General features: G+C 50.0%; 1 protein-coding gene across 3 annotated transcripts in view; it reads left to right on the plus strand.

The window, feature by feature from the left end:
- Positions 1 to 21,892, plus strand: part of B4GALNT3 (beta-1,4-N-acetyl-galactosaminyltransferase 3) — a 67,259-nt gene extending 45,367 nt beyond the window's left edge. The window contains exons 4-20 of one of the 3 annotated variants that reach the window (XM_084205422.1): positions 4,389 to 4,484; positions 4,978 to 5,068; positions 5,908 to 6,008; positions 6,381 to 6,448; positions 6,971 to 7,049; positions 7,440 to 7,506; positions 9,196 to 9,339; positions 9,740 to 9,849; positions 10,348 to 10,448; positions 11,079 to 11,155; positions 11,744 to 12,734; positions 13,833 to 14,131; positions 14,954 to 15,107; positions 15,772 to 15,844; positions 16,298 to 16,451; positions 17,152 to 17,278; positions 18,025 to 21,892. In XM_084205422.1, coding sequence (XP_084061548.1) covers positions 4,389 to 4,484; positions 4,978 to 5,068; positions 5,908 to 6,008; positions 6,381 to 6,448; positions 6,971 to 7,049; positions 7,440 to 7,506; positions 9,196 to 9,339; positions 9,740 to 9,849; positions 10,348 to 10,448; positions 11,079 to 11,155; positions 11,744 to 12,734; positions 13,833 to 14,131; positions 14,954 to 15,107; positions 15,772 to 15,844; positions 16,298 to 16,451; positions 17,152 to 17,278; positions 18,025 to 18,133 — 2,841 coding nt within the window. In that variant the 3' untranslated portion in view covers positions 18,134 to 21,892. The remainder of the gene's footprint in view (positions 1 to 4,388; positions 4,485 to 4,977; positions 5,069 to 5,907; positions 6,009 to 6,380; positions 6,449 to 6,970; positions 7,050 to 7,439; positions 7,507 to 9,195; positions 9,340 to 9,739; positions 9,850 to 10,347; positions 10,449 to 11,078; positions 11,156 to 11,743; positions 12,735 to 13,832; positions 14,132 to 14,953; positions 15,108 to 15,771; positions 15,845 to 16,297; positions 16,452 to 17,151; positions 17,279 to 18,024) is intronic. The other 2 variants (XM_084205423.1, XM_084205424.1) reach the window with 2 other exon arrangements.
- Positions 21,893 to 23,309: the final 1,417 nt, after the last annotated feature.

A 23,309-nucleotide genomic window follows, 5' to 3' on the forward strand; every position in this document is an offset into this window, starting at 1 on the left:
CACACTCACACTGTGCTGGGTGCTCCAGGGCTCACTCACACTGTGCTCTGTGCTCCAGGGCACACTCACACTGTGCTGTGCTCTGTGCTCCAGGGCACACTCACACTGTGCTGGGTGCTCCAGGGCACACTCACACTGTGCTGGGTGCTCCAGGGCACACTTACACTGTGCTCGGTGCTCCAGGGCACACTCACACTGTGCTGTGCTCTGTGCTCCAGGGCACACTCACACTGTGCTGGGTGCTCCAGGGCACACTCACACTGTGCTGGGTGCTCCAGGGCACACTCACACTGTGCTGGGTGCTCCAGGGCACACTCACACTGTGCTCTGTGCTCCAGGGCACACTCACACTGTGCTCTGTGCTCCAAGGCACATTCACACTGTGCTCTGTGCTCCAGGGCACACTCACACTGTGCTCTGTGCTCCAGGGCACACTCACACTGTGCTCTGTGCTCCAGGGCGTACTCACACTGTGCTCTGTGCTCCAGGGCACACTCACACTGTGCTCTGTGCTCCAGGGCACATTCACACTGTGCTCTGTGCTCCAGGGCACACTCACACTGTGCTCTGTGCTCCAGGGCACACTCACACTGTGCTCTGTGCTCCAGGGCACACTCACACTGTGCTCTGTGCTCCAAGGCACATTCACACTGTGCTCTGTGCTCCAGGGCACACTCACACTGTGCTCTGTGCTCCAGGGCACATTCACACTGTGCTCTGTGCTCCAGGGCACACTCACACTGTGCTGGGTGCTCCAGGGCACACTCACACTGTGCTCTGTGCTCCAGGGCACACTCACACTGTGCTCTGTGCTCCAAGGCACATTCACACTGTGCTCTGTGCTCCAGGGCACACTCACACTGTGCTCTGTGCTCCAGGGCACACTCACACTGTGCTGGGTGCTCCAGGGCACACTCACACTGTGCTCTGTGCTCCAGGGCACACTCACACTGTGCTGGGTGCTCCAGGGCACACTCACACTGTGCTCTGTGCTCCAGGGCACACTCACACTGTGCTCCAGGGCACACTCACACTGTGCTCTGTGCTCCAGGGCACACTCACACTGTGCTGGGTGCTCCAGGGCACACTCACACTGTGCTGTCTGCTCCAGGGCACACTCACACTGTGCTCTGGTGCCCTTGCTGTGTGACCTGTGCCTGTTCTGGGCCCGAGCTGGGATCATGCACTGCTGCTATTTCAGCAGGGTGATAAGCAGCTGGGGAAAGGTGTTGGGACAGGGAGAAACCTCAAGGGCAGGAGAAGCCCTCTAAGTGGGAAGGTCACATAATGGCAGCTCCTTTGAATACTCAAAGTCATGGCTTCTATTGCTGGTTCTAGCCAAATCAGTCTATCCAGAATTTTCAAAGCAGAGGTTTTTAAGGGAAGAAGGGGAACTTGTTGCTTGCCAGGTCCTAAATTTCTAGCCCTTTGCAAAACAGGGCCAGGTAGGAAGTCATACATAGGGCAAGCTGGGAAGTCAAATGCAGTAACTATGCTTTAGAATCATGTTCTAAACAACATATTTTTTTAGAAAATCCATTGACATTTCTGTGCACATGAATTGGGAATGGTGGTGATGGTGCTCTATAACTGCAACCTGCAAAAGGCCCAAGCAGGAGATTTCTACAGCATGTTGCATGAGAAGGTACTCATATAGCAAACAGAAGAATTTCTCAGCTGCCTGTAATGGGCAGCTGTGAATTGAGTTGGAGGGAGAGAGGTGATAGAGTTTCAAAACAGCTGCTACACTGATGACTCGTGGGGGCCTAAAATTAAAGCCTAGCTCAGTTTTCAGTCCCAAAGCAGCACTTTGGGCAGCCAGCACTTATCTGTCAATAATGTTCTTTTTTTCCCTTTAAGAGGAAACAGAAACTAAGCTAAGCTGCCTTTACTCAGGAGAAAATTTGTTGATTTAGAAAATATTTTAAAATGGCATGCAAGAAATACTTATTATTTACCAGTTAATTATTTCTAGTAACTGTGAGTGCAGGAAAACAAGGTGATCTCATTAACTTCTGCCAGAATCTCCTCTCTGGGGGCTTTGTCAAGACTTTGGAGGTAGGAGTGTTGGGCTAGAAATCTCAGGAATTATCTCTATAAGTATTGATGGTGTACCTAGTACAGTGCTGTCTGCCTTGTTTTTTATTAGGCTGCCCTCTCCCTAATACTGTCAAACTGCACTTTTGTTTTGTATTGCAATGGGACTGGTCCAAGTTTTACTCTGCTAACATTTGAGCAACTGTAGCCAGTCTTTTGGGATTTGCCTCAGAAATACCTGGTTTTGCATTTGTGCTGCCCCATGTCAAAGCCAGCCCAGCTTCATTGCAGTTCTGGACTTTGAGATCATCCCTTGGGTCTGTCTTTGGCAGGGGTGAACTGCAGTGCCAGCCTGTCCACAGTGTGGGAGTGTTGTGCTACGTTTCATAGAGCTCTGAGCCTGCTGCCTGCCGAGTGCAAGCAATTCTCAAAAAAAACCACCCAAAATTCCAGCATCATTGTGGGTAGCAGCAGACTTCCATAGGACTCAGCTTCTGGCAGTGATTCTCTGTGGGAGCCCAGTCTATTCCTCTCACTTCGTGTTCCACAAGAAACAGCAGTTGTCATTATTTGATTTGGCTGAGAAAAGCAGTGTAAGACCCTTGGGTGTGAACCAGGATTTGGCCAAGGGGCACGGGACTGCACAGCAATTAAATTCCAATTCAGTGTTTGTCACGCTTGCAGTGATTTATTTGTATCACAAGTTCCTGCAGAGTCCCAGGTTTCTTTTGGCTGCCTCCATCACCCTGAGCCCTCTGTCTGTCTCCACTCTCATTCTGTGCATTGCTCTGAGGAATTCCATCCACTTTGTCTCTCTGATTTTCCTCTTGTCTGGTGGGCAGAATCCAGGCTGATGGATGTCAGCAGAGGAGGGAAGGGGAGAGGAGATGCTAGTGGGGGGGATCATGGGCTTGCAGACATCAATCAAGCCCTGGCAGTGGGGACACCAGTGAGAGGGGGCTGACAAGAGACCACTCCAGAGCAGCAGTGGTTGTAAATGTGCTTTGCCTGGCACACAGAAATGGTTTTCACATGCACAACCAAAGTCCATAGCTCGCAAGGAGCATTACTGCTGTGGAGCCAAGTCTGCTTCACAGCCTTCCTTCAAGCCACTGTTTATTTCAAAACGCACCCCAAACCCACCATCCTGGGAAAAAGAACTCAGTGAAGAAGTTTCTTTGGCAGAAGTGCACAGAGAGGTTGGACCCTCCTCCACTGTGCTGCTTCAGGCCTGCTAGAGCCTCCCCAGCAAAAACTAACAATTTGCTGCCATCTGTAGACATTTGGGTGCTGTTCAGGCTGTTTCCCCAGCCCTGCTCGCACAGCCCTTATATAGGCAAGACAGCCACAGCAAAACCTCCCCAGTCCCAAGGCAACCTATTCCTTTCTTCAGCCTTTTGCCATCTAAGGTAGCTTGTACCGTCTCCAGCTTATTTATTCTTCACTGTTGGATGCCAGTCCTGCAAGGAGGGTTTCAGTATCCAGCTCCAGTGGTTGCAGGCAGAAAGCCTGGACTTTGCTGGGGAGCAGACAGAGAGTCCCTTCTGAATGGGTCTGAGAGAAGTAAAGTCTGTCCTTTGAGGAGTGTATTGCTGAAGTCCCACAGTGGCCAGCAAACTTTTCCCTGTGCTCCAGGTCTCAGTTGGACAGTGGCAGCCTCTCCTGATGGGGCTGGCTGCATAGCAGGGAGCTGTACTCACACTGCACACCCTCCTGTGCTGTCCAGGCTGGAACCCCCACTTCCCTCAGTGTTTCTGTGTCTCTGCAGACACACAGAGGCTATGCTGCCCACTGAGCTGCCTGTGCTGCTGCTCCCCACTCTGCCAGGCCTCCATCTCCCTGTCCTCACCATCTTCCATCAGCTTTACCTGTAGGACATGCTCTGAGAAGGTGATCTGCCATCTCCCCTCCCTAGGCTGTCCCTTCTTCATCAGGTCAGGAAAATAACCCTGAGATGGTGAGGGAGTCCAAAATACCTTCTTGCAGAACATCAGATGTTACATCACGAGGAGCTGTTGCCACCCTGCAGTGTGTTGCACACCACAGCCTCAGAGCGTAGCCCTCTGGTGAAACACCTCCCTGATGGAGCAGAGCCCAGCTGTGGAACTGAGGTGTCCCAAGCATTAGCACAGTTTCCTGGGGCCATTCAGGTGGGTGTGCCAGCCCCACACCTTCAGCAGATGAGCAGCAGTGCTCTGGACCTGTGTCTCCTGCAGACCAGTCCATCATAGCAAAGGAATCTTCCTTCACTCTCGCAAGCACTCCAGGGGCCGTGGCCAAGGCTGTCAGAGCAGAGGAGGGGCACAGGGGTTGGATGCAGCAGTTCATGGTGCCCCACTTCTGCCTTCTAGTTCCAGGGCCAGGCCAACCTGCACGTGTTTGAGGACTGGTGTGGCAGCTCTATCGAACAGCTCAGAAGAAACCTCCACTTCCCTCTCTTCCCTCATGTGAGTAAGACCATGACCTCCACTGTCCTGAACTTCCCAGCTCAGCTTCCCAGGTGGATCACCCTTGTTCCCTACACATCCTGCCCCTACCTCCCTCTGTGTCCTGTTTTTTGTTAAAATCCACCACCTCCCTCTCAACCACCTCCTCTGTCCTCCTGCTGAGGGAGCAGGAAGCTTTCAGAAGGGTTCAAGGGTAGCAGCTCTTCTGCTGCACAGGAGAGGGTCATTTCACACCTGCTGGCCTGCCAGGGCTCAGACACAGGCTGAAGGAGCCCTGTCCTTGCAAGTGGCTAGGGAATGCCATGTCCTGTGCCCACCATCTCAATGCAGCAGCACCTGCTCCATCTTATTTCTTACTTGGTTGGCTCTTTCACTCTGCCTCCATCCTCCTCTCAGAGAAAACCCTCTGCCCACATGTCCAGGGTTTTTGATTTTTCCCTTCTTCCTGTCATGTCTAAATTCTTCATCTAAATTTTTTCTTTTTCCCTTTCAGACAAGAACTATGCTGAAGAAGTTGGCCGTGTCCCCAAAATGGACCAACTACGGCCTCCGGATATTTGGTTACCTGCATCCTTTCACTGATGGTGAGGGCTCTAAGTGCCTTCACACACGTCTCTTGTCACCTTCCCCTGCCTCCCCTTCTGGTGCTGAACCACTGGTGCCCTCACCCTGGCAAGCCCAACAGCAGGTCTCTTGTGTGGGTGGTGTGTGTGACTGGCCATGGCCTTGGCGTGGCTGGAAACACGTCTGCCTCCTCCCTGGTGAGGAGAAGCACAGGAGAAAGCAGATGGGAAGTGTTGATAAATAACAGTGCTGTTGTAAATTCACAGCCCATGGTGGGTATGTGGCCACAAACAATCCCTGAGCTTTGCCTCGCTCCCTGGCATGGCCAGGACTGTCCGTGACATCAGTGGTGTCCCTTCTGCTTGCCATGAGTGCCATCTGACAGCAGTGACATCTGTGTCCCCCAGCTGCATGCCTGTGCCCCGAGCAGCCTGCTGGCACTCAGCCTCTGTCACTGGCCTGCAGCTGCCATCCCCGTGACCCCGGACAAAGGGGGAACCTCAGGCACCTCTGTCTCCCTCTGTGGCTCCACATTCCTCTATCCAAACACTGCATCTCACACAAAATTTTGCTCTGGAAGCAAAAGGGATGTCAGGGGAGACTAGACTTCTTAGCTTTCCAGGTTAGATGTCAGGTGAAGCCAGTGCAGGGGGGACACTGAACCAGTGACATCTGTAAAGTTTGTTTTCAGTCACAGTAGAGTTAGCAGAGAGGTTCAAAGGCAGGAAGGTGATAATATCAAAATGGGAAGGGGATGATGGTCTCACCAGGAAAAAGGGTAAAGACAGCATTTTAGAGGAGCAGGCTCTGTTCTGTGCACAAGCCCTTACCCCTACTCACTCCCTCCATCTCTCAACAGGGGAGTTTCAGTTTGCCATTGCTGCAGATGACAATGCTGAGTTCTGGCTGAGTCCAGATGAAAAGCCCTCTGGTCTCCAGCTGCTGGCCAGCGTAGGCAAGGTACAGTGCATGCTGATGGCTTCTCCCCTCAAGGCTTTAATGTTCCTGTGAGAACAGAGACTTTCCTGACTTACTGCTTCCTTGGACTACCCGGGTTTCTTTCCCTGCCCAACTACAGACAACATCAGCACAGATGCCAAATGGGGTGTGACATGTGATATCTTAAGCTACTTATCTCTTGGTAGTGCTATTGGGACTCCCTTGTCCACAATTAAGGGACTTAAATCTGTCCACAGGTGATGGATTTCACAGATGACTTACCAGGAGGAATTGGAGGGAAGAGGGAGTTAAATTTTCCTTTTTTATCATTGTCAGTGCAGTAACAAGTGAAGAAACTCATCTTAACTAGAGCCATCTTCTGTCTCTTCACAGACAGGGAAGGAGTGGACTGCACCAGGAGAGTTTGGGAAATTTCACAGCCAGAAGTCAAACATGGTGAGGTGAGTGAGCAAAGTCCCTCAGTCCCAGCCACCTCTGCACATGACCAGGAAATCACAAGGATAAGGGAAAAGCACTCGTGCTTGCTCTGAGGAGTTTCGCAATATGGAGAAAGGGATTACTCTGGGGTACTGCCAAAGCCTTGCTGTTTTACTGCAGGAATGCAACACTGAATTTTTCTTCCCTGGAGCAATCAACCACCAGCACATCCAGGCTCCCCTGTATGAACTATATCCCAAGCTTCCTGCCTTGGAACTGGCCAGGTTTCCTAGAGGCCAAAACCCAGCAGGCCACGCTGAGAGGGAGTGATTCAGAATTAACTGAGAAGGGTCCAGAGTGCTCCAGCTGCATAAGTGAAGCTGCCTATCTCACTATCAGGATCTAAATTTTCTTGGCAGCACTAACCCCGCCTACCCTGAGAATTAGGTTGTTTCTGGGGTGTGGTTGCTCTGCACTCATTGTCTGCTGACAAGCTAAGAAATGTTCCTTAATGCACCTGGTGACAGACACCTTGTTCTTGGCAGGTTGTCAGCAGAGGGCAGGTACTACTTTGAGGTGCTGCACAAGCAGGATGACAGAGGAACAGACCATGTGGAAGTGGCAGTGAGTCTGTGGAAATGGTGGTCCCGTATATGTGTCCCCACAGAGCTCAGGAATGATGTTTGTAACCATGTCCCTCCTTCCCCTGGCCTCAGCTCCTCATTGCATGAGATGTAGCTCATCCCTTCCAGAGCCCTTACCTACTTCTGTGTGAGATAGTTCTGGCCATGTGTCAGGACCCCTTTCCTCTGCTTACTTGGGATAGATCTGCCTTCTCTGGGGTCTTTGCAGCTTTTTGGCCTTTCCTGGCTTGGATGTGTCCTGGGGGATCTCTGCTCATTCCCAGTCTTTTGCTGCTGGGTAAATTTGGTCCTAGTAGGGGTAGTGTGTTCCATTTGTTCACGGTTGGTTAACTCCATAGGTACTTCATTTTAATGTGTTTCTCTGTTCCAGTGGAGACTGAATGATCCAGAAGCAAAGTTCAAAGTCATTGACTCCCAATATCTCTCCCTTTTTGCTAGTAAGTATCTTCATCACAAGTTTTCCCAAGCACCTCCTCATTCTTCCTAAATGTATCAGCATCCAGTGTTTCACCATGAATCATTGTCTAGCCAGGAAAATACCAAGCATACACATCATTGGGAGAAAAAGGTGGAGACAGTTCAGGAGAAAGACTTCTGGACAAGAGTGTGACTCATTATTAAACATGGGAGAATCAGAAGTAAGATTGGAACATTATTTCATGGAAGTCTAGAGGTAGTGAGGAAGGGCAGAGAGGAGAGTCTGCAAAGGTGAGAAGTGTTGTAGATAGAGAGTTGCCCAGGATGGAGATTGCTTGCTGAGAGCCAGGGGGGCACATGAGTCCCAAACCATGGGAGCTGTGGGGGTGTGCTGTCAGCTGGACACAACCAGGGAGAAGGGGCTGCTCTAGCACTTCAGGAGTTTGCACTCTGGGTCCTGAACACAACAGGAATCACTGGCGATGATGGGGAATGCTGCTTTCTTCTGTCCCAGCCTCAAGTCTCTTTCAGTTGGTGCTGGATTGCTGCAAACACATCAGTCCAGTCCCTCCTGTTTTGTAAGCCCTTCTTAGCACATCAAGTGATGGTGTTATCAGTTATGAAGCTCCTTAGTCCTGTTTACCCTTACCCAGCTCTGTCATCATCACTTTCCTCTGCCAGCATTCCCCCTTTCCATGTCTACTGCTGTTGCCTTCCAACATTTCTGGGCTTTTTTTCATACCAGCCCTTTTGTGCGTGGAAGACTCCCTGATGTAATCAAGGCATCTGTTTGCTGTGTCTTGCATCACAACCTACTGCTGTATTTTCTGAAACCTCCCATGTGGCTAGGACTAGGCTTTCTATTCGGTCTTCCATCTTCATCCTTTTTCCTTCTGCTCTTTTCTTCTTACTCATTACCTGTAGAATGGAAGGCTGACACTCCAGAAGATCCCTTCACTTTTAGGTGCAGTGCTGAGGTCTCATTTTTATCTGTTGCCTTCTGCCCATAGTTTTTCCCCTCGTTCATATTAGCCTTTGGCTGTGTTACATGATATCCCATTCTTTCTAGGGTCCCATGTAGTTCAGTACCCCAAAGTTGCCCACCAGCACCCTTGGCAGGATATTGCTTTTCCTTCATCGATATTTATTCAATTGGCCTCATTCTAGAGTAAGATCCATGGAGACATGAAGTCCTGGGGCAGCAGCACCCAAGGAAAAATGTAACCAATACCCAGTCTTGAGTTTGAGCTTCCTGTTGTTCTTGGCTTACTGTGGGGCTTCATTCCCTTTCTGGAGTAACATCCTCCTCAGCCACTGAAGGTCCTTCCTTTGCTCCTCAGGTTTCTCCTCCCATTCATCTCTCTTCATCTCCTTTGAAAAGAAACTTAATACTAATAATACAGAGGTGTCCAGTAGTTCCTGCCAGCATGGAGCCTGTTCAGTGATGGTGTATCCGAGGCAGGAGGTAATTTTCGCCCACTCCTCATCACTGTGTGTGTTTGCTTTCAGTGAAAGCTGTGTTCCCACCCCACAGCTTCTCTATCTCCAGCTTTCTGGGTCAGAGCCTTTCCTTTGCCTGTGCTAGAAACAGCATTAGTGCCACAGATGCAATGCCATTTGGAAAGGGCTGGCACTGGAGAGAGGTGTTTTTTAGGACAAGGAGGAAGTTAGCCCCTGTCTCCCCCTTGTGTTCTCTCTCTGGTCTCCAGATGAGACGCTTCTGAAGATGGATGAGGTTGGGCACATCCCGCAGACGCTGGCCACTGGCAGGAGCTGGGCTGCTGGCAGCGCTGGCAGCAGGGTACACCCAGCTGACATGTTGAAGCCTGACCCCCGGGACACTCTTTATGAAGGTGAGACTTGGAAAGCAGCTGACGGAGTAACTGCAGCCTGTGCAGGAGCAGAGCTGGGAAGGATTGTCCTCCTACACTGCAGTTATGCAGGCCATGCTTTTTTATTCCTGGTGTAAAAGAGAGAGGGGCAGCTACAGTATCAGTCAGTGTAGGAGACAAAGCACAGACTAAAGCCAGCTCCTCTTTCCTGGTATCCAGCTCAAACAACATCCCCAAGCATATTTTTGTGTGAGCGTTTTAAAGGAATGTAAAGAGCTGAGCTGTGCAAGAAGGTTTGTTTAATCTATCCCTTAATATTTCACATGGATACATAGAGCTCAGGGACAGAAGTAGCTGTGCTGGTGCATGGTTGCAGCAGGGCTCCTCCTGCAGCCCTTGCCTGTGTGTTCCTTCCCTGCAGTGCCTCTGCTCAGTAAGTCCCGCGTGCGCCGGGTCCTGCCGGACTGCCCCTACAAGCCCAGCTACCTGGTGAATGGATTTCCTCTGCAGCGCTACCAGGGGCTCCAGTTCGTAAGTTGGACTTCTTAACTTGATTCTTACCCAGGGATACACAAGGAGGAAGAAAAAAATCCTGTTAGCTATGGGGCCTGAGCCCCCATGTTAGCCAAAGGCGTCCCTGCCTTTGCAGGGAGTCTCACAATGGCTGAGGGTTTCATTCTCCATGGGGGGGACTGTAGTGTGTGTGGATTACTACAGCCACAGACATCTCTTGAGGAGGACTTGGCCACCTCTCTCCCAGTTAGTTCTCACTCTGTTGTAGGACTTAAGCTCGCAGTTAGAGAGGTGGGCAGATGCTGAGGGAGAGGGTAAAAGGAACATGCATACATACATGTATCCTTCTCCTTTCTTCTGTCTTCCATTCTCAGCCTGCTACTGGAGAGAGAAAGAGTCAGCAGCTCCTGCTCTCTCTAAAAAGGGCTGGTTATCCTGCAGCTATGTCTGGGTCACCTTGAGACTGATGTCTGCCATTTATGAGGGTTTCACATTGTCTTTCTGTCTTCTTCACAGGTTCATCTATCCTTTGTTTACCCAAATGATTACAGCCGCCTGAGCCACATGGAAAAAGACAACAAATGCTTTTACCAGGAAAACCCTTATTATTTGGAAAGGTAGCATGCTGTAAATTTGGGGTTACTAGCAGGGTGGGGAGAAGCTTGAAGGCTGGAATTGGTGTAGAATTTCATGCTCACTTCTGTAGGACTTTTCTTAATTCTTAAAGATCCCTTAAGTCTTGCAAAACATTAAAGCATTTATAGTTTCTTTTGATAACTTAAGTGAAAATATTTTTAGGTCTCAAGGGGAAACTACCAGCCCTTTTCTTGCACTGTTAACCCAGTGGCTGAGTCAGAGCATGTTTGTTCTCTTACATCAGGCAGTGTATTCCCAGCACGCTTGGCCTGCAAGTGGCTGGAGCCTCCTGATAGCTGTCACTGTGAAAGCCAAACTATGGCCACCACCAGGCCTCTCTTTGGTGGAAGAAATGCATGTCACTCATCTTCACTGGTGCCCAGATCCCAGTAGTGGCCCCACATGGGAGCTACTACTTGCATGCTCCCTACTGCAATAATCAGACACCTTGTGGAAGGACTGCCAGCCATTCAGGAGGACTTTTTTGCAGGATAAAGAGAGTCACTTCCCCAGTAAGATAGCTGATTATGGCCTCCCTGTGCTCAGGTTCTTCTTCCAGGAAAGGGCAAAGTAGCATTCATCAAACTTGTGTTTTGCTCTTCTCTCTGCAGATTTGGATTTTACAAGTACATGAAAATGGATCGTCCAGAGAAGAGCCTGGACTCTGGAGAAAAGCCTGAGCAACCAGGTAGGGGCCCTAATGTCAGAACCCAGAGGATTCTTTTATCTGTCACTTCTGTGTGTGGTCTTGCAGCACCAGCTGAAGGAAGCTGTTGGCTTTCCATGCCAAGGAAGTCTCAGCCTTTCCCTGCCAGATTGCTGTGTCTGGGAGGGGACTTTTGCTGCCACTTTTACTTCCCTTAAGGACAGCGTGGGAGCTCACCAAACAGTGGGCTGCAGTAGACAACATGACAGCTCTCAGGCCCACAGCTTAGCTGAGGTGCAATTCTAGTAAAAACATGGGCAGGAGTAACACAGCCAGAGGTGTGCAGTGTGGCAGCCTATGGTCACACCTGCCCTGCAGAGCTGTGGCCAGACCCACAGCTAAGGGAAAGCCAGACAGCTCCACAGCCTTTGGCAGTGGTGGGTGATGGGTACTGAGGAGGCTGGTGGCAGCAAGAGCACGACTCATACGTGGGAGAGCATCCCTGTCCCTCTGAGCAGGAGGGACACCACTGAGAGGAGGCGAGAAGGAGCTGCCCCCCTGCCTCGTGGGTGCCTGGGCAGGGAAGGCAGTGGGAAGATGCCAGAGGTGTAACTTTGATTCATCCTGCAGGCTCCCAGGAGGGGAACCTGGATGACCTGGAGTACGAGGAGCAGGATGTGGAGAGCACCAGTGCCCCTGAGCATGCTGGCACGGGGAGGGCAGGGCCAGCAGGCAAGGCTCCCAGCAGCGTGCTGGGCAGTGACAGTATCCACCAGGACTATTCCCTCCGGGAGCGCCGCCGGCTCCTCTCGCTCATGGACGACGCCGGAGAGGAGATACGGAGGAGGAGGTCAAAAAGGTCTGGTATCAAATCAGCCATGCTGGCCTCTACCAACCAAAGCCTCAGCCTGGCTGGACTAGAGGGAAACCCAGTAACGAAGAGACCCCGTTTAAAAGCTGGCGTCAAAGACAATTCCAGGAGCCCTCCGCAGCATGCCAGGGCCATCCAGGGGAGAGTGCCTGTCAGGACAATCCCTCCTTCTAGGACTGTGTCTCAAAGGCAGCAGTCTCTTGGCCACCCCAAGGACTCAGGGGTCACAATTCCCAACAGGGTAGGACCTCGAGGAGACCTCAGCACCACAAAGGACAGGCTGCAGCCAGGAGGCACCGTGCCAGCTGGGAAAGGAGACCCAGTCTCTGGCAAAGCCAGGAGACAGGCAGTGAGTGCTGCCAGCCCCAGCCAGCAGCCTGGGCTGCCACAGTGGTTGAGCCAGGTGCAGTCCTACATTGCTGAGCAGAAGGTGGCCAACGATGGGGATGTGGGTGAAGGAGAGGCACAGGTAGTGTCTCCTTTGAAGGGCAAGTCTGGAGGAGCAGCAGAGGAGGAAGAAGTGGATGGGGAGCCAGAAGAGGAAGATGAGGATTTTGATTACGTACCAGTGTTTGACCAGGCAGTCAACTGGGAGCAGACCTTCAGCATGAACAACCTGGACTTCCACATGCTGCGCACGGACTGGATTGACCTGAAGTGCAACACCTCAGGAAATTTGCTGCTAAGGGAAAGGGAGGCCCTGGAAGTTACACGTGTCTTCCTGAGGAAGCTCAACCAGAGGAGTAAAGGGTAAGGTACAGTGAGAAAACCAAGGGGCACTGTCCCAGAGCTGGTTTACCATGCTGCATGGGGAATACCTGTCATGTGAGTAACTGGTGAGAATCGGAGGATGAACTAGATGTGGTAAATAAGATTTCAGGCAAGGAATCTGTGTAAAACACTGGACTTTAGGCACCCTTCTTTTTCCTGAGAAATGGTACCAGCTTTTGCTGGTACTCTTTTGTTACATGGTCTTGGTATGGTTCTTTTTCTTCTCAAGACTTACCATCCCTTCTAGCAAACAAACACACTTCCTCTAGCCTCCGTAAGCTAAAGAATCTAACTCCTGACCCTTGTGTTGGGCTGGCCTTAACTTTTGTAATTTTTTTACCAGTCTTTTCTGGTTTCAGTTGGTGTTAATCTTTCTATACATAAGTGACCAATATCCTGGATGTTTTATGGAATGGGTGTTATTAGCTTCTAATCCCTGCTGGAAGTAGGCCTAATGCTACATATTGAGATCACTTTTGCTTTTTCAGGGTCACACCAGTCACAGCCAGGTGTAACTGACCAGTACACACAAGATTTTCTCAGGATTTTTAACTCACGAGCATCTGTTTTGTAGCAGAAACTCTTACTATGATCTGAAAGGGCATGACCTGGCATTTCATCCAGTTTTGGCCATTCTGAATCTACAGCTCCTGCAGGTTTTTACTGTACAATTGCTCAGTCCTGCTCCATATTCGTGTTTGATAAGCTGTCATGAGCCAGTTTCAGCAGCCCAAACATGCTCCTTGTGCCAAAATCATTGTAGGTGGTGTTGAATACACTCACTATTACCAGCCCTACACAATCATTCAGACACATTTGTTATTTTCTGTGTCACCTTTATTTCGTTTCTCTTGCCAAATATTTTTCTCTTGGCCAGAATCCCAGGTCAAATCCCACACACTTGTGGATTTAGGAGAAACAGGTGCTAAACATTCCCATGGAACTTTGGAAGCGGTGCAGCAAAGCAGGAGGGAGCTGGGGACAGAAAGGCTTGTGCTGGCCCAAAGGAAGGGAGCCCAGCAGAGCTGGGGGAGGGATAGGGCCAGGATGTGCCCACACCAGCTGTGTCTCCTGCAGGCGCTTCCAGCTGCAGCGCATCGTGAACGTGGAGAAGCGGCAGGACCGCATGCGGGGCAGTCGCTACCTGCTGGAGCTGGAGCTGCTGGAGCAGGGCCGGCGGCGCGTCCGCCTCTCCGAGTACGTCTTTGCCCGGGGCTGGCAGGGCAGCAGCAGCCACGAGGAGGATGAGAGGAGGATGAGGAACCTGGTGTGGGGCCGCCGGCGGCGCCTGATGGCCGCGGCGAACGAGCCAGAGCTGTGCTGGCCCCAGGGGTTTTCCTGGAACCACCAGGCTGTGGTTCACTTCGTGGTACCAGGTGAGGGGATCTGCCTTCCCAGGGCATCAAGGGGTGGCACAGTGGGCAGTTCCCATGAGGGCAGTCATGGACAGTGGCTCTGAGCCAGTCTCAGTCATCTTACTTGGGTCGATGTCACATTCATGTTCTCTGGAAAAATCCCTTCGCCTAGAATTTTTCTCCTGGGAAGCTGAGAAGCCTCAGAGAGAAAACAACTTTAATCTCATTTGCTTCTCCTGTGTTGTGCTCACATGTGGAATGTGTTTGGACATTGTTTATCCACAATAATATTGTTTATTATTGTTTCATTGGTTTCTGGTGTGAATTATTTTGACTCATTGGCCAATCAGTGCCAAGCTGTTTCAAGACTCGAAGGAGTCACAAGCTTTCATTATTATCTTTTTAGCATTGTGTAAGTATCCTTTCTGTATTCTTTAGTATAGTATAGTATAGTATTCTTTAATATAATATAGTATCATAATAAATTAGCCTTCTGAGAACACGGAGTCAGATCCATGATTCCTTCCTGCCACAAGGCACCCCACAAATACAATAGGTCACTTCCAATTTCTGCTCTCTCCAAGTTAAATACCCTCAAAAATATGATAGAGCCCAAGCAACCATGGCTTGTAAGCTCAGAGAAAGCCCCTGCCACATGATGGGGAAGAACCCACACTGATTCCTTGACTCTGTGGACCAGGTTTTCAGCCTGGTTCAGACTATTGCATTATCCCTGAAAGGTTGTTGAGGTTTAACAGAAGGCAAGAAGCCTTGCGTGTTGAGAAAAAACACCACCATTTAAATCAGTTTGCTTTGATTCTCCCCCTGTTGCAATACACCCAGTGAAGAACCAGGCACGTTGGGTACTGCAGTTCATCTCTGACATGGAAGAGCTGTTGCGAGTCACCAAGGATCCCCACTTCAGCGTCATCATCACAGACTACAGCAGCAATGACATGGATGTAGAGAAGGCTCTGAAAAGGTCTACCTTGCACAGGTGGGACTACTGCTTGGTGACAAAAAGCCACTCACACACATAAACCTGCAACTAGCATTTTTGGCAGTCTCTCTGTGTTCACCAGCCACAGCCTGCTGCAGCTGGAACACCACAGACCATCCATCCAGACCTTGCATGTACACAAGAATGTGTTTTTGTTATGATGTGCATACACATATATGCATGGGACACTGTTAGAAAAGTATAAGGCAATATCTGGTGTAGTCTTCCAGTTAAATGTATTGAATTTGTCTCTTTTTTCAAGATTGCAAGAGAGAAGAGAAAGCAAATCTCCCAGTGGTGAGGCAGGGGGAGGACAGAAAAGATAAGAAAGCTCTGAGAAGTGGGACAGGGAGCTCTGTTTGCTGGGATGATCTGAAACAGCTTTGATCTGAAACAGCTTTGGCTGGTCATTTCTGTTACATGCCAGGGGTTTCCCTGTCTAGTCCTAGGGCAGCTGGGCTAGAGCTGAGAAGAGTTTTGCTAGGCTCTGTTCAGGGGCAAGACTCTCTGGGCAGACTGGGACAGGGAGCAGTGCACTCCCCCAACACCCTCTGCTCCAGAGGGTGCACGGGGCGAGGGCAGCTCCATGGCCCAGTGCTGTGTGGTGCTGCCTGCAGTGCCTCCTGTGCCACTGAAATTCCCATTCCCCTCTGACCCCCAGCTATCGGTACCTGAAGCTGACAGGGAATTTTGAGCGTTCTGCTGGGCTGCAGGCGGGGATAGACCTCATAACGGTGAGTCTGGGGGCCTTGGGTGGGCAGGGTGGTTTATGGTATGTGTCTGGTGTTGCCACTGCCTTTGGTACTGAACACACTGGGTTTTAGGGAAGGGAATAGCCTAGCAGACCATTTCAGATGTAGATGCGTTTCCTGTCCTTCCAGAGTAAGGGTCTCTTTATTCTGAGGAGCCTGTGCTCTGTTTGATTCTTGGTCCATCTGCTGGGACTGTCAGACAGGAGGGAAGTCAGCAATAGCAGCTTTGTGTGATCCTGGCTCTTCCAGCTCACAGTCATGGTATTTCACACTCATCATTGATCAGCCAATGGATATTTTCCCAGCCCTTGGGATCTCAGTTTCTGATGCAGTAATGAGATTTTTGACTCCCATATTTCTGTCTTCCTGCCCCTCAAGAAGTATTTACTGAAAGTCAACCTATTTTTTTTTTCCCAACCGGTAAATTGGTTCCAGGACCCACACAGCATTGTCTTCCTGTGTGACCTCCACATCCACTTCCCAGCTGGAGTCATTGATTCCATCAGGAAGCACTGCGTGGAAGGCAAGATGGCCTTTGCACCCATGGTCATGAGACTGCACTGTGGGATGTCCCCACAGTGGCCTGATGGTAAGAGGGCTCAGACTTTGGGAAATGGGGAAAGAAGGATGTGCCTGCCACCTCTACATTTGTTCCTCTGGCATTGTCAGGGTCTGGAGCTTGAGGTACTTCAAGTCCACAGGGCGAGTGTGTGTTAGACATAGGATGGGGCTTAACAGCATCAGGTACCTGGAATTTGAGATCAAAAAGCTAGCAGAGCCCTTGATCTGGTGTTTCTCCTGGTTGTCTCCTAGGGCTCTCTATGGATTTAAGGACCTTGGAGAAACCGTCCTTTATTCCTGTTTGTCCATATCTCTCTTTTCTTAGGGGCACAGCCTGTCCTGAGGAGAGCTGGTAGACCAGGGGTGAGGGAAATCAGGCCAAGTGGGAGGGAGAAAAGTTGTACACAGCATAGGTTTTCCTTTAGACAGTGATGGCCATCCTGAGCCATCTAGGCACAGGGGCAACCCTGGGAAGCTGGGACAGTCCAGGAATTGTGTTGCCAGACAGGAGATGTGAGAGGCTCTGCTGGCAAGTTGATGGGACAGACCATGCTGTCTGTCTACAAGCCTTTCTCAATCCCAAAGCTGGTTGGCTCTGCCTTGGTGCTGAGTGTCCCTGGTGTCAACATTGTGCTAAAAGTAGCTTGAGTCTCACTCCAGCAGCACTGCTGGAGCCATCAATGGTTCAAAACCCCAACAAAGCTGTGCCTCTTTTGTGCTCTCCTCAGGCTACTGGGAGGTGAATGGGTTTGGTCTCCTGGGCATATACAAGTCTGACCTGGACAAAATTGGAGGCATGAACACAAAAGAGTTTCGGGACCGCTGGGGAGGAGAGGACTGGGAGCTCCTCGACAGGTAGGCATCCTCTGTCACTGTTCAAGGGCTCAGGAGGGGAAGCCCATCAGATCCTGGAGAACCAATGACCATGGGAGTGGGGTTCTAAGGAGGTTGATATGACTACTGCCACCATAACCTTGGCCAGTGAGGGAGAGTCTTTGAGCATATCCTGACCTCAAGCCTAGTAGGTGAGGGGACACTTAACACTCTATTGCAGCCGCTAGTAAGAGAAGAGCTGTTTTCTGCTGCCTGCCAGCCACACTGCTGGTTGGTCTCCTGCAGATCAGGCGCTGGTGATTGTGAAGACTGTCCATTTCAAGCACTCAGAGCACAGTGTGTTCTCTCACATTTCCCATGTAACATTTAGCCTTGAAGACCAACTGGTGAAGAGGCATTTAAACAGTTAAAATTTCTGAGGATTTTGTGAGGAGGGATGCACAAACCCTGGGCTTCTGGCTTTGTAGTTGTAGGGTTTGTGCCCTGTCCTGTCTTTTCTGTCAGCTGACTACAATCCAGCGCTGCCCTCCTATCTTGGCATATGCAGGCACTCCTGACTAGTCCTGCACTCAAGGGTACATAAACACTCAGAAAGTGTCGTTAGATTCCTGCTTATGGATACAGGATACCCCTGAGCTATTCTGGACTAGCCAATTTGCTTGCAGGCTTTTATCAACAGCACAACTTAAAAAAGAGCTTTCCTGGGGCTGAGTCCCTCAGTATCTTTGTGATGAACTTTTCCCTAAGTCTCCTCTTCTGTCTGCCAGGATCTTACAGGCTGGGCTGGAAGTGGAGCGTCTCTCCCTGAGGAACTTCTTCCACTGGTTTCACTCAAAGCGGGGCATGTGGAACCGGCGCCAGCTGAAGACAGTGTAGCCTTCAACCCCAGAGCAGTTTGGCAGCACTGTCCACCATCTCATCCAGATGTGCACTTTACTGGGGCATGCAGCCGAGTGCCCAAACTCTTCCTCTGCCTCCAGAGACCTCTGATGGCATGGCACAGCTGAGGAAGGGGTGATCAGGCTGGTGGAGCAGGAGCTCTCAGATCAGATGCAAGACACGGGCTCCGCGTGTGGCAGAGGTGTCAAAGGAAACACTTGTATTTCCTGCCATGCAGTCTGGTGGAAGGTACAGTGGGAGAGGTGCCCTGTTTCCTGTTGAGTCTTGCACCAAACAAACACGAATCCCAGCTAAGCCTAGAATGGTTTATTTAGAGCAATGCAGCTTCTCTTTCAAAACTTGAATGAAAAAGAAAAATAACGAAGAACTCACAACCGTCCCCATTTCCTCTCCTTTGCCATCTCTCCAGTACCCATTATTTTGGACAGGAGACCAAAGTTCTCTGATCTGTATTGCACCCACATGCCCATGTGCTGACTTAAGGAAATCTGGATGCAGAGGAGCTGATAAGCACTTTAGGCTGCTGGTGCTCAGATGTTTCTCTGTGCTTTTCACTTCGGTTATTATGAAAAATTGTGCTCATGTTAGCAAATTATGGGCTGTGGATGGAGTTGTGAATACCTTTCCCTTAGAGGAGCCATGTTTGCCTGTAGCTGGGTGAGCTGGCAAGGGTGATGTTACAATTCCACCTAAATTATTGACCCACTGCCTAAGGGTAGTGGAGGGGCTACAGTAGAGAAGCTAACAGAGCATCTCAGGAGGAACTTTGCAGCCTTATCTGACAGACATGTGTTTGTCCTAACAATATCAGGGAAACCCTAGCAGGGAAGAAGTGGCAATATTTTATTAGTTGAAGTATTGTGATTTGTCAGAAGAGGAGACAGAGTCTTCTGCTCTCAGAATCCTGTACATTTATGCAGCATCTAAAAATTAATTTAATAAGTTATGGCCTCACAGTTGTGTCTTGTCATAGTTTGACTCTTACATAGAGAGCAGGCTTCTTAGTTGGGGAACCAACACAACTGTTGGTGCTTCATCTCTGAAGCAGCCCTGAGAGCTCTGGCCTGGTACAGAGGAGGTGGCCTCAGGTCTTGGCACATGCACTGGGTGTAACAAACAGTGAGGACAGAAGAGTTTGAGTGAACAAAAGGATGGGCAAACCCAGGCTGTCATTGATGGAAGAACTGTGGAGAGGGCCCACAGCTGGCCTGGTGCTACAGGGAATTCTCATCCTCTAAAACTCCTGTTAATGTAAGGCAAGAATTTTTTTACCCTGTAACTATTTTAGAAGGCTGTATAAGCCCAGAAATACCAGCTCACTCAGTGTCTGCAGCTTCAGTGTCCCCATACCATGCTTAAAAAGGATCAAGCTTGAGGGGACAGTGTGACATAGGATGCTGCTCATGGTGCCCAGTTCTGTGGGGTGTTGCTGGGAAGGAGTAATTCTGTATGCAGAATACAAGCAAAGCTGGCTGGTACTAGACTTTTTTGCTCTTTGCTGATGGAATAGATGCCAATTCAGAATAGGCATTCATTTATTACTGTGTCTGTGGTGCTTGACAAGTCCATCAAGTTCCGCTATTGCAGTAGAAAACTGAACAAACAAGTTCTGGCACGTGAGATAGAAATCACGTCAAATCATCTGTTTGCATCAGTCTGGGTTTTGTGAGTGATGGATTTAGAAAAAGTTCAACCAGATACCAGAAAGTTCTGCTGTGCAGTGTGCCGCTGTGGTGAGAAGGAGACAGGAGATGGCTGTGTCTCTGAATCCATGGAGCCTTTGCCAGAATGGAGACACTGAATATCCCAGAGGAGGCAGCCCAAGCCAGAGTAGTCTTCCTATTGAGGGGAAGTACTTTACCCACACAGATACTAAGAAATTATTGGTGTGAGAAGGAAAAGGCCGACAACAGTCAACACCTTTTTTGAAATTTTTCTTTTTTTTTTTCAAGTATTATAGGAGTTTGTGAGACCAGAGCCCTGTGATGCAATGTTGTAATAAGCTCTGTTTCTCCCTGGAATGTGCAGTGTCAGTCATGCTCTCAGTGCAAGTCAGAGCCTGTGCTTCCCTCAGACACAGCACAACTCCTCGAGCGTGTAGGTGAGCTGCTTTCCAGGCTCCAGGACTGTGCCTGCACAGCCTGTCCAGGCTGGCTGTGTCACGCAATGCCTGTGGAATGGGGAGAGGCTCTGGGGAGGGCGAGTGCCTGGACATGGCCAGGCTTCAGCAGCAGCAGCTGTCTGGGCCTGTCACTCTGGGAACACCACAGTGCCCGCTCTGCACATGGAGAATGCTGGATTTGGTGGCAGCCTGGAAGTCAAGCACGGGGAGGAGGAGTTATTTGTACTGTGTGCTTTCACACCTGGCTGTGGATGTGGTCTGCAGCACCTCAAGTTAGCAACTGGCATCCATCTGGCAAGGATTAGATTCTTCCAGAAGGTAACTCACTTGGTATGAATGCCATGAGTCTTTCCCACCACAGAGGACAGCCAGCAAAGAGTGGACTGGACAATAGGGTGCTCCCCTCAGTGCAGCACTGCCAGCAGAATTTGAGGGTTTTGCCCCCATTTTTCAGCTGTGACTGCACTCCTTCCTTCACACCTTGTAACCCAGGCCAGTGGTAAGCAGAACTACCTCGTGAGGACTCCTTGATGGAGATGGAAGGAGTTCCTGGTTTTCAGTGCAGTTTCTTAATGGCCAGTTTCCCCATTGTCAAGGCTGCCATCCCAAATGTTCTTCCCTTCCAGTGAGAATACTCAGTTGGTATCCAAGCAGGTAGTAAATGTGATTAATACTAATTGGCACTAGCTGGCAGCCTCCATGGAGGAGCTTGGAGAGCCCATGGGAATAAAAACTGTCTTCCAGCCCATGTGGCCAGAGACCTCACTGGGAGGTGAGAAGGGGCTCTACACTCCCCAGTTTACTGGCCAGCAGCAAAACTTGCAGGAGCAGCTCTGGGCTTCACTCTGAGGCTGCTGCCCCTCTTCCAAAGCAAGCTGCAGTTTTTCTCCCCAGACAGAGTCACAAACAGGGAGGAGAGCAGGAAGCACAGCAGGAGCAGATCCCTCGGATATGCAGTGAAAGGACATGCCCAGGAAGCTGACTCCCCTCAACAGTTGGTCACATTTCTGTCACCAGGATCTTTTTAGGAAGCTGTGCTGGAGTTTCTGGCCTTCATGTGCATCCTGGCTGTGTCCTGCTTGGACAGCTGGAGGAAGTCAGTTGCAGAGGATTTTCCTTGCATCAGGCCAGGAGCAAGCTGCTCCGGAAGCTCTGTGGCTTGGGAGATGATGGACAGTCCTGCAGAAGAGACTTTCTCCAGGGGAGGATGTGACCAGGCTGGGGAGTCTGGGCCACCAAGTGTGAGGTACAGAGCAAGGGGGCTCTGCCTGTAAATGTGACTGTGTACTCAGGACTGGAGTGTGGTGCTCAGGCTTGCTTTGCAGGTCACCAAGGGAATGAAGAAGGGCTGGCTTTTAATCTGAGCAAAGTGTATTGTGTGAAAACTATTATTTGTTTCATCATTGTCTTAATGTTTGCCCGGCATGAACATCTCTCTTCATTGCCTACAAATGTCTGAAGTTGATTGTTTTTTAGATACAGATGCCTTGTGTTGAAAATCTGACTTGTACCTGCCTTAAAGTGGCTCTGTGCCTTCAAGATGACTCCTGGGCCACCTCTCTGTTGGAGCTGGGGGATGTTCAGATTCTCCCTCGTGTTTTATAAATACATTGTCTTCCTTCAAGAGCTCTCTTCTGTGTGTGTGTTCACTTGCACCAGGAATTAGAATCTTGGTGTGCTCATCTGTCTTCATTAGCTGAATGCACAGGCAGTACCAGAGATCACTCTCAGGCCAAGCCAGCAAGAGTTCTGCAGCAAGGGGTGGGTGGGAGATGCAGTGGGCAAGGTTAGCCCTGCTTCAGTCCCCTCTAGGTCTGTGGAAAGTGGGATGGCAACAAAACAGTTTTCCTCCTGTCTACATGGGTTTATCATGTGAAACAAGGTGGAAACAGTGGACAAACATGCATTCCAGCAAAGCATGAGTGTGATGTGATGAGAGAATGTGGAAAACACTGGTTCTCCTGGCAAGCAGAGGACAGTTCCTGGAGAAGGCCACAGGTGGGAGCCTAGACCTTTGCAAATGGGAGGTCAGCTCTTTCACAGCAACTGCTTATTTGAATTCAATTTTGGCCCATCTTCACTTCAACTATGCCTTCTTTGAGTCTCAAAAGCTTGGCAGCAATGGGAGTCACACACAAAGAAGGGGAAAGGCAGCCAAGGCTGCTAATGAGTATGATTTCACTGTAACAAGAAATTATTAATATTAAAGGAGATGGAGGGAGAGTATTCCAGTGTGCTGCCAGCCCATTGCTTGCCTGGGATGAGTGGCAGGGAGCCCCCTCTGCTCCTGAGGCCTCATGTGCTGCCATACCCAGTCCAGTAGGTCTCTGAAACAACGATGAAGTTAAGATCTGCTAATGAAATTCCCCTCACTGCTTCTTTCCCAGCTGAATCTTTTGTATTTTCCCCTCTCTTTACATTCAGTCATCAATGCTAATTGCTTTGCCTCCTGCTCCATGAAGCAGTGAGTCCTGGGGTTTGGGGTCTGCATGCAGGATATGTAATTTTTTACCTTTCCACAAACCCAGCCAGCCAGCAGTGGCTGACAGCCCTTGGCTTGTGGTTTTGCTGTGCCTACAACTCATTCTGCTACCCCTAGAATGAAGTATTTTTCTAAAGGAGGCAGGATGACAGGCTTCCCAGAAGCATCCTCCCCTCTCTGCAGCCAGTCAAAGACAGAGGACCAAGTTGAGCAGCAAACTCAGAGTCACTCCAGAGCTGGAAAAGTGGAGGACAAGTCTCTGCCTGCTTCACCTAACAGATCTCAGACTGTGCTCAGCTTTACCACTTCAGGTTCTGGTAAATACATAACTAGTATTTTCCATCCTACCCTTATGTGCAACTTTCCTTCAGCTCAAAAAAGTCACTGTCAGTGTCAGGTGCTGAGCTGCTGCTGGCCTTAGCCACCAGTTGGTGGGCAGGATCGTTCACACCCTCTCAGAAAAAGCACCACGTGTGACTGACAAATTCGGTTTTGGAAAGACAAATACAGAATACAAATGAAATCTGTCTGTATCTAAGTGTCAGACG

This window comes from Fringilla coelebs, assembly GCF_963513975.1.
Source record: "Fringilla coelebs genome assembly, chromosome: 5".
NCBI lineage: Eukaryota > Metazoa > Chordata > Aves > Passeriformes > Fringillidae > Fringilla > Fringilla coelebs.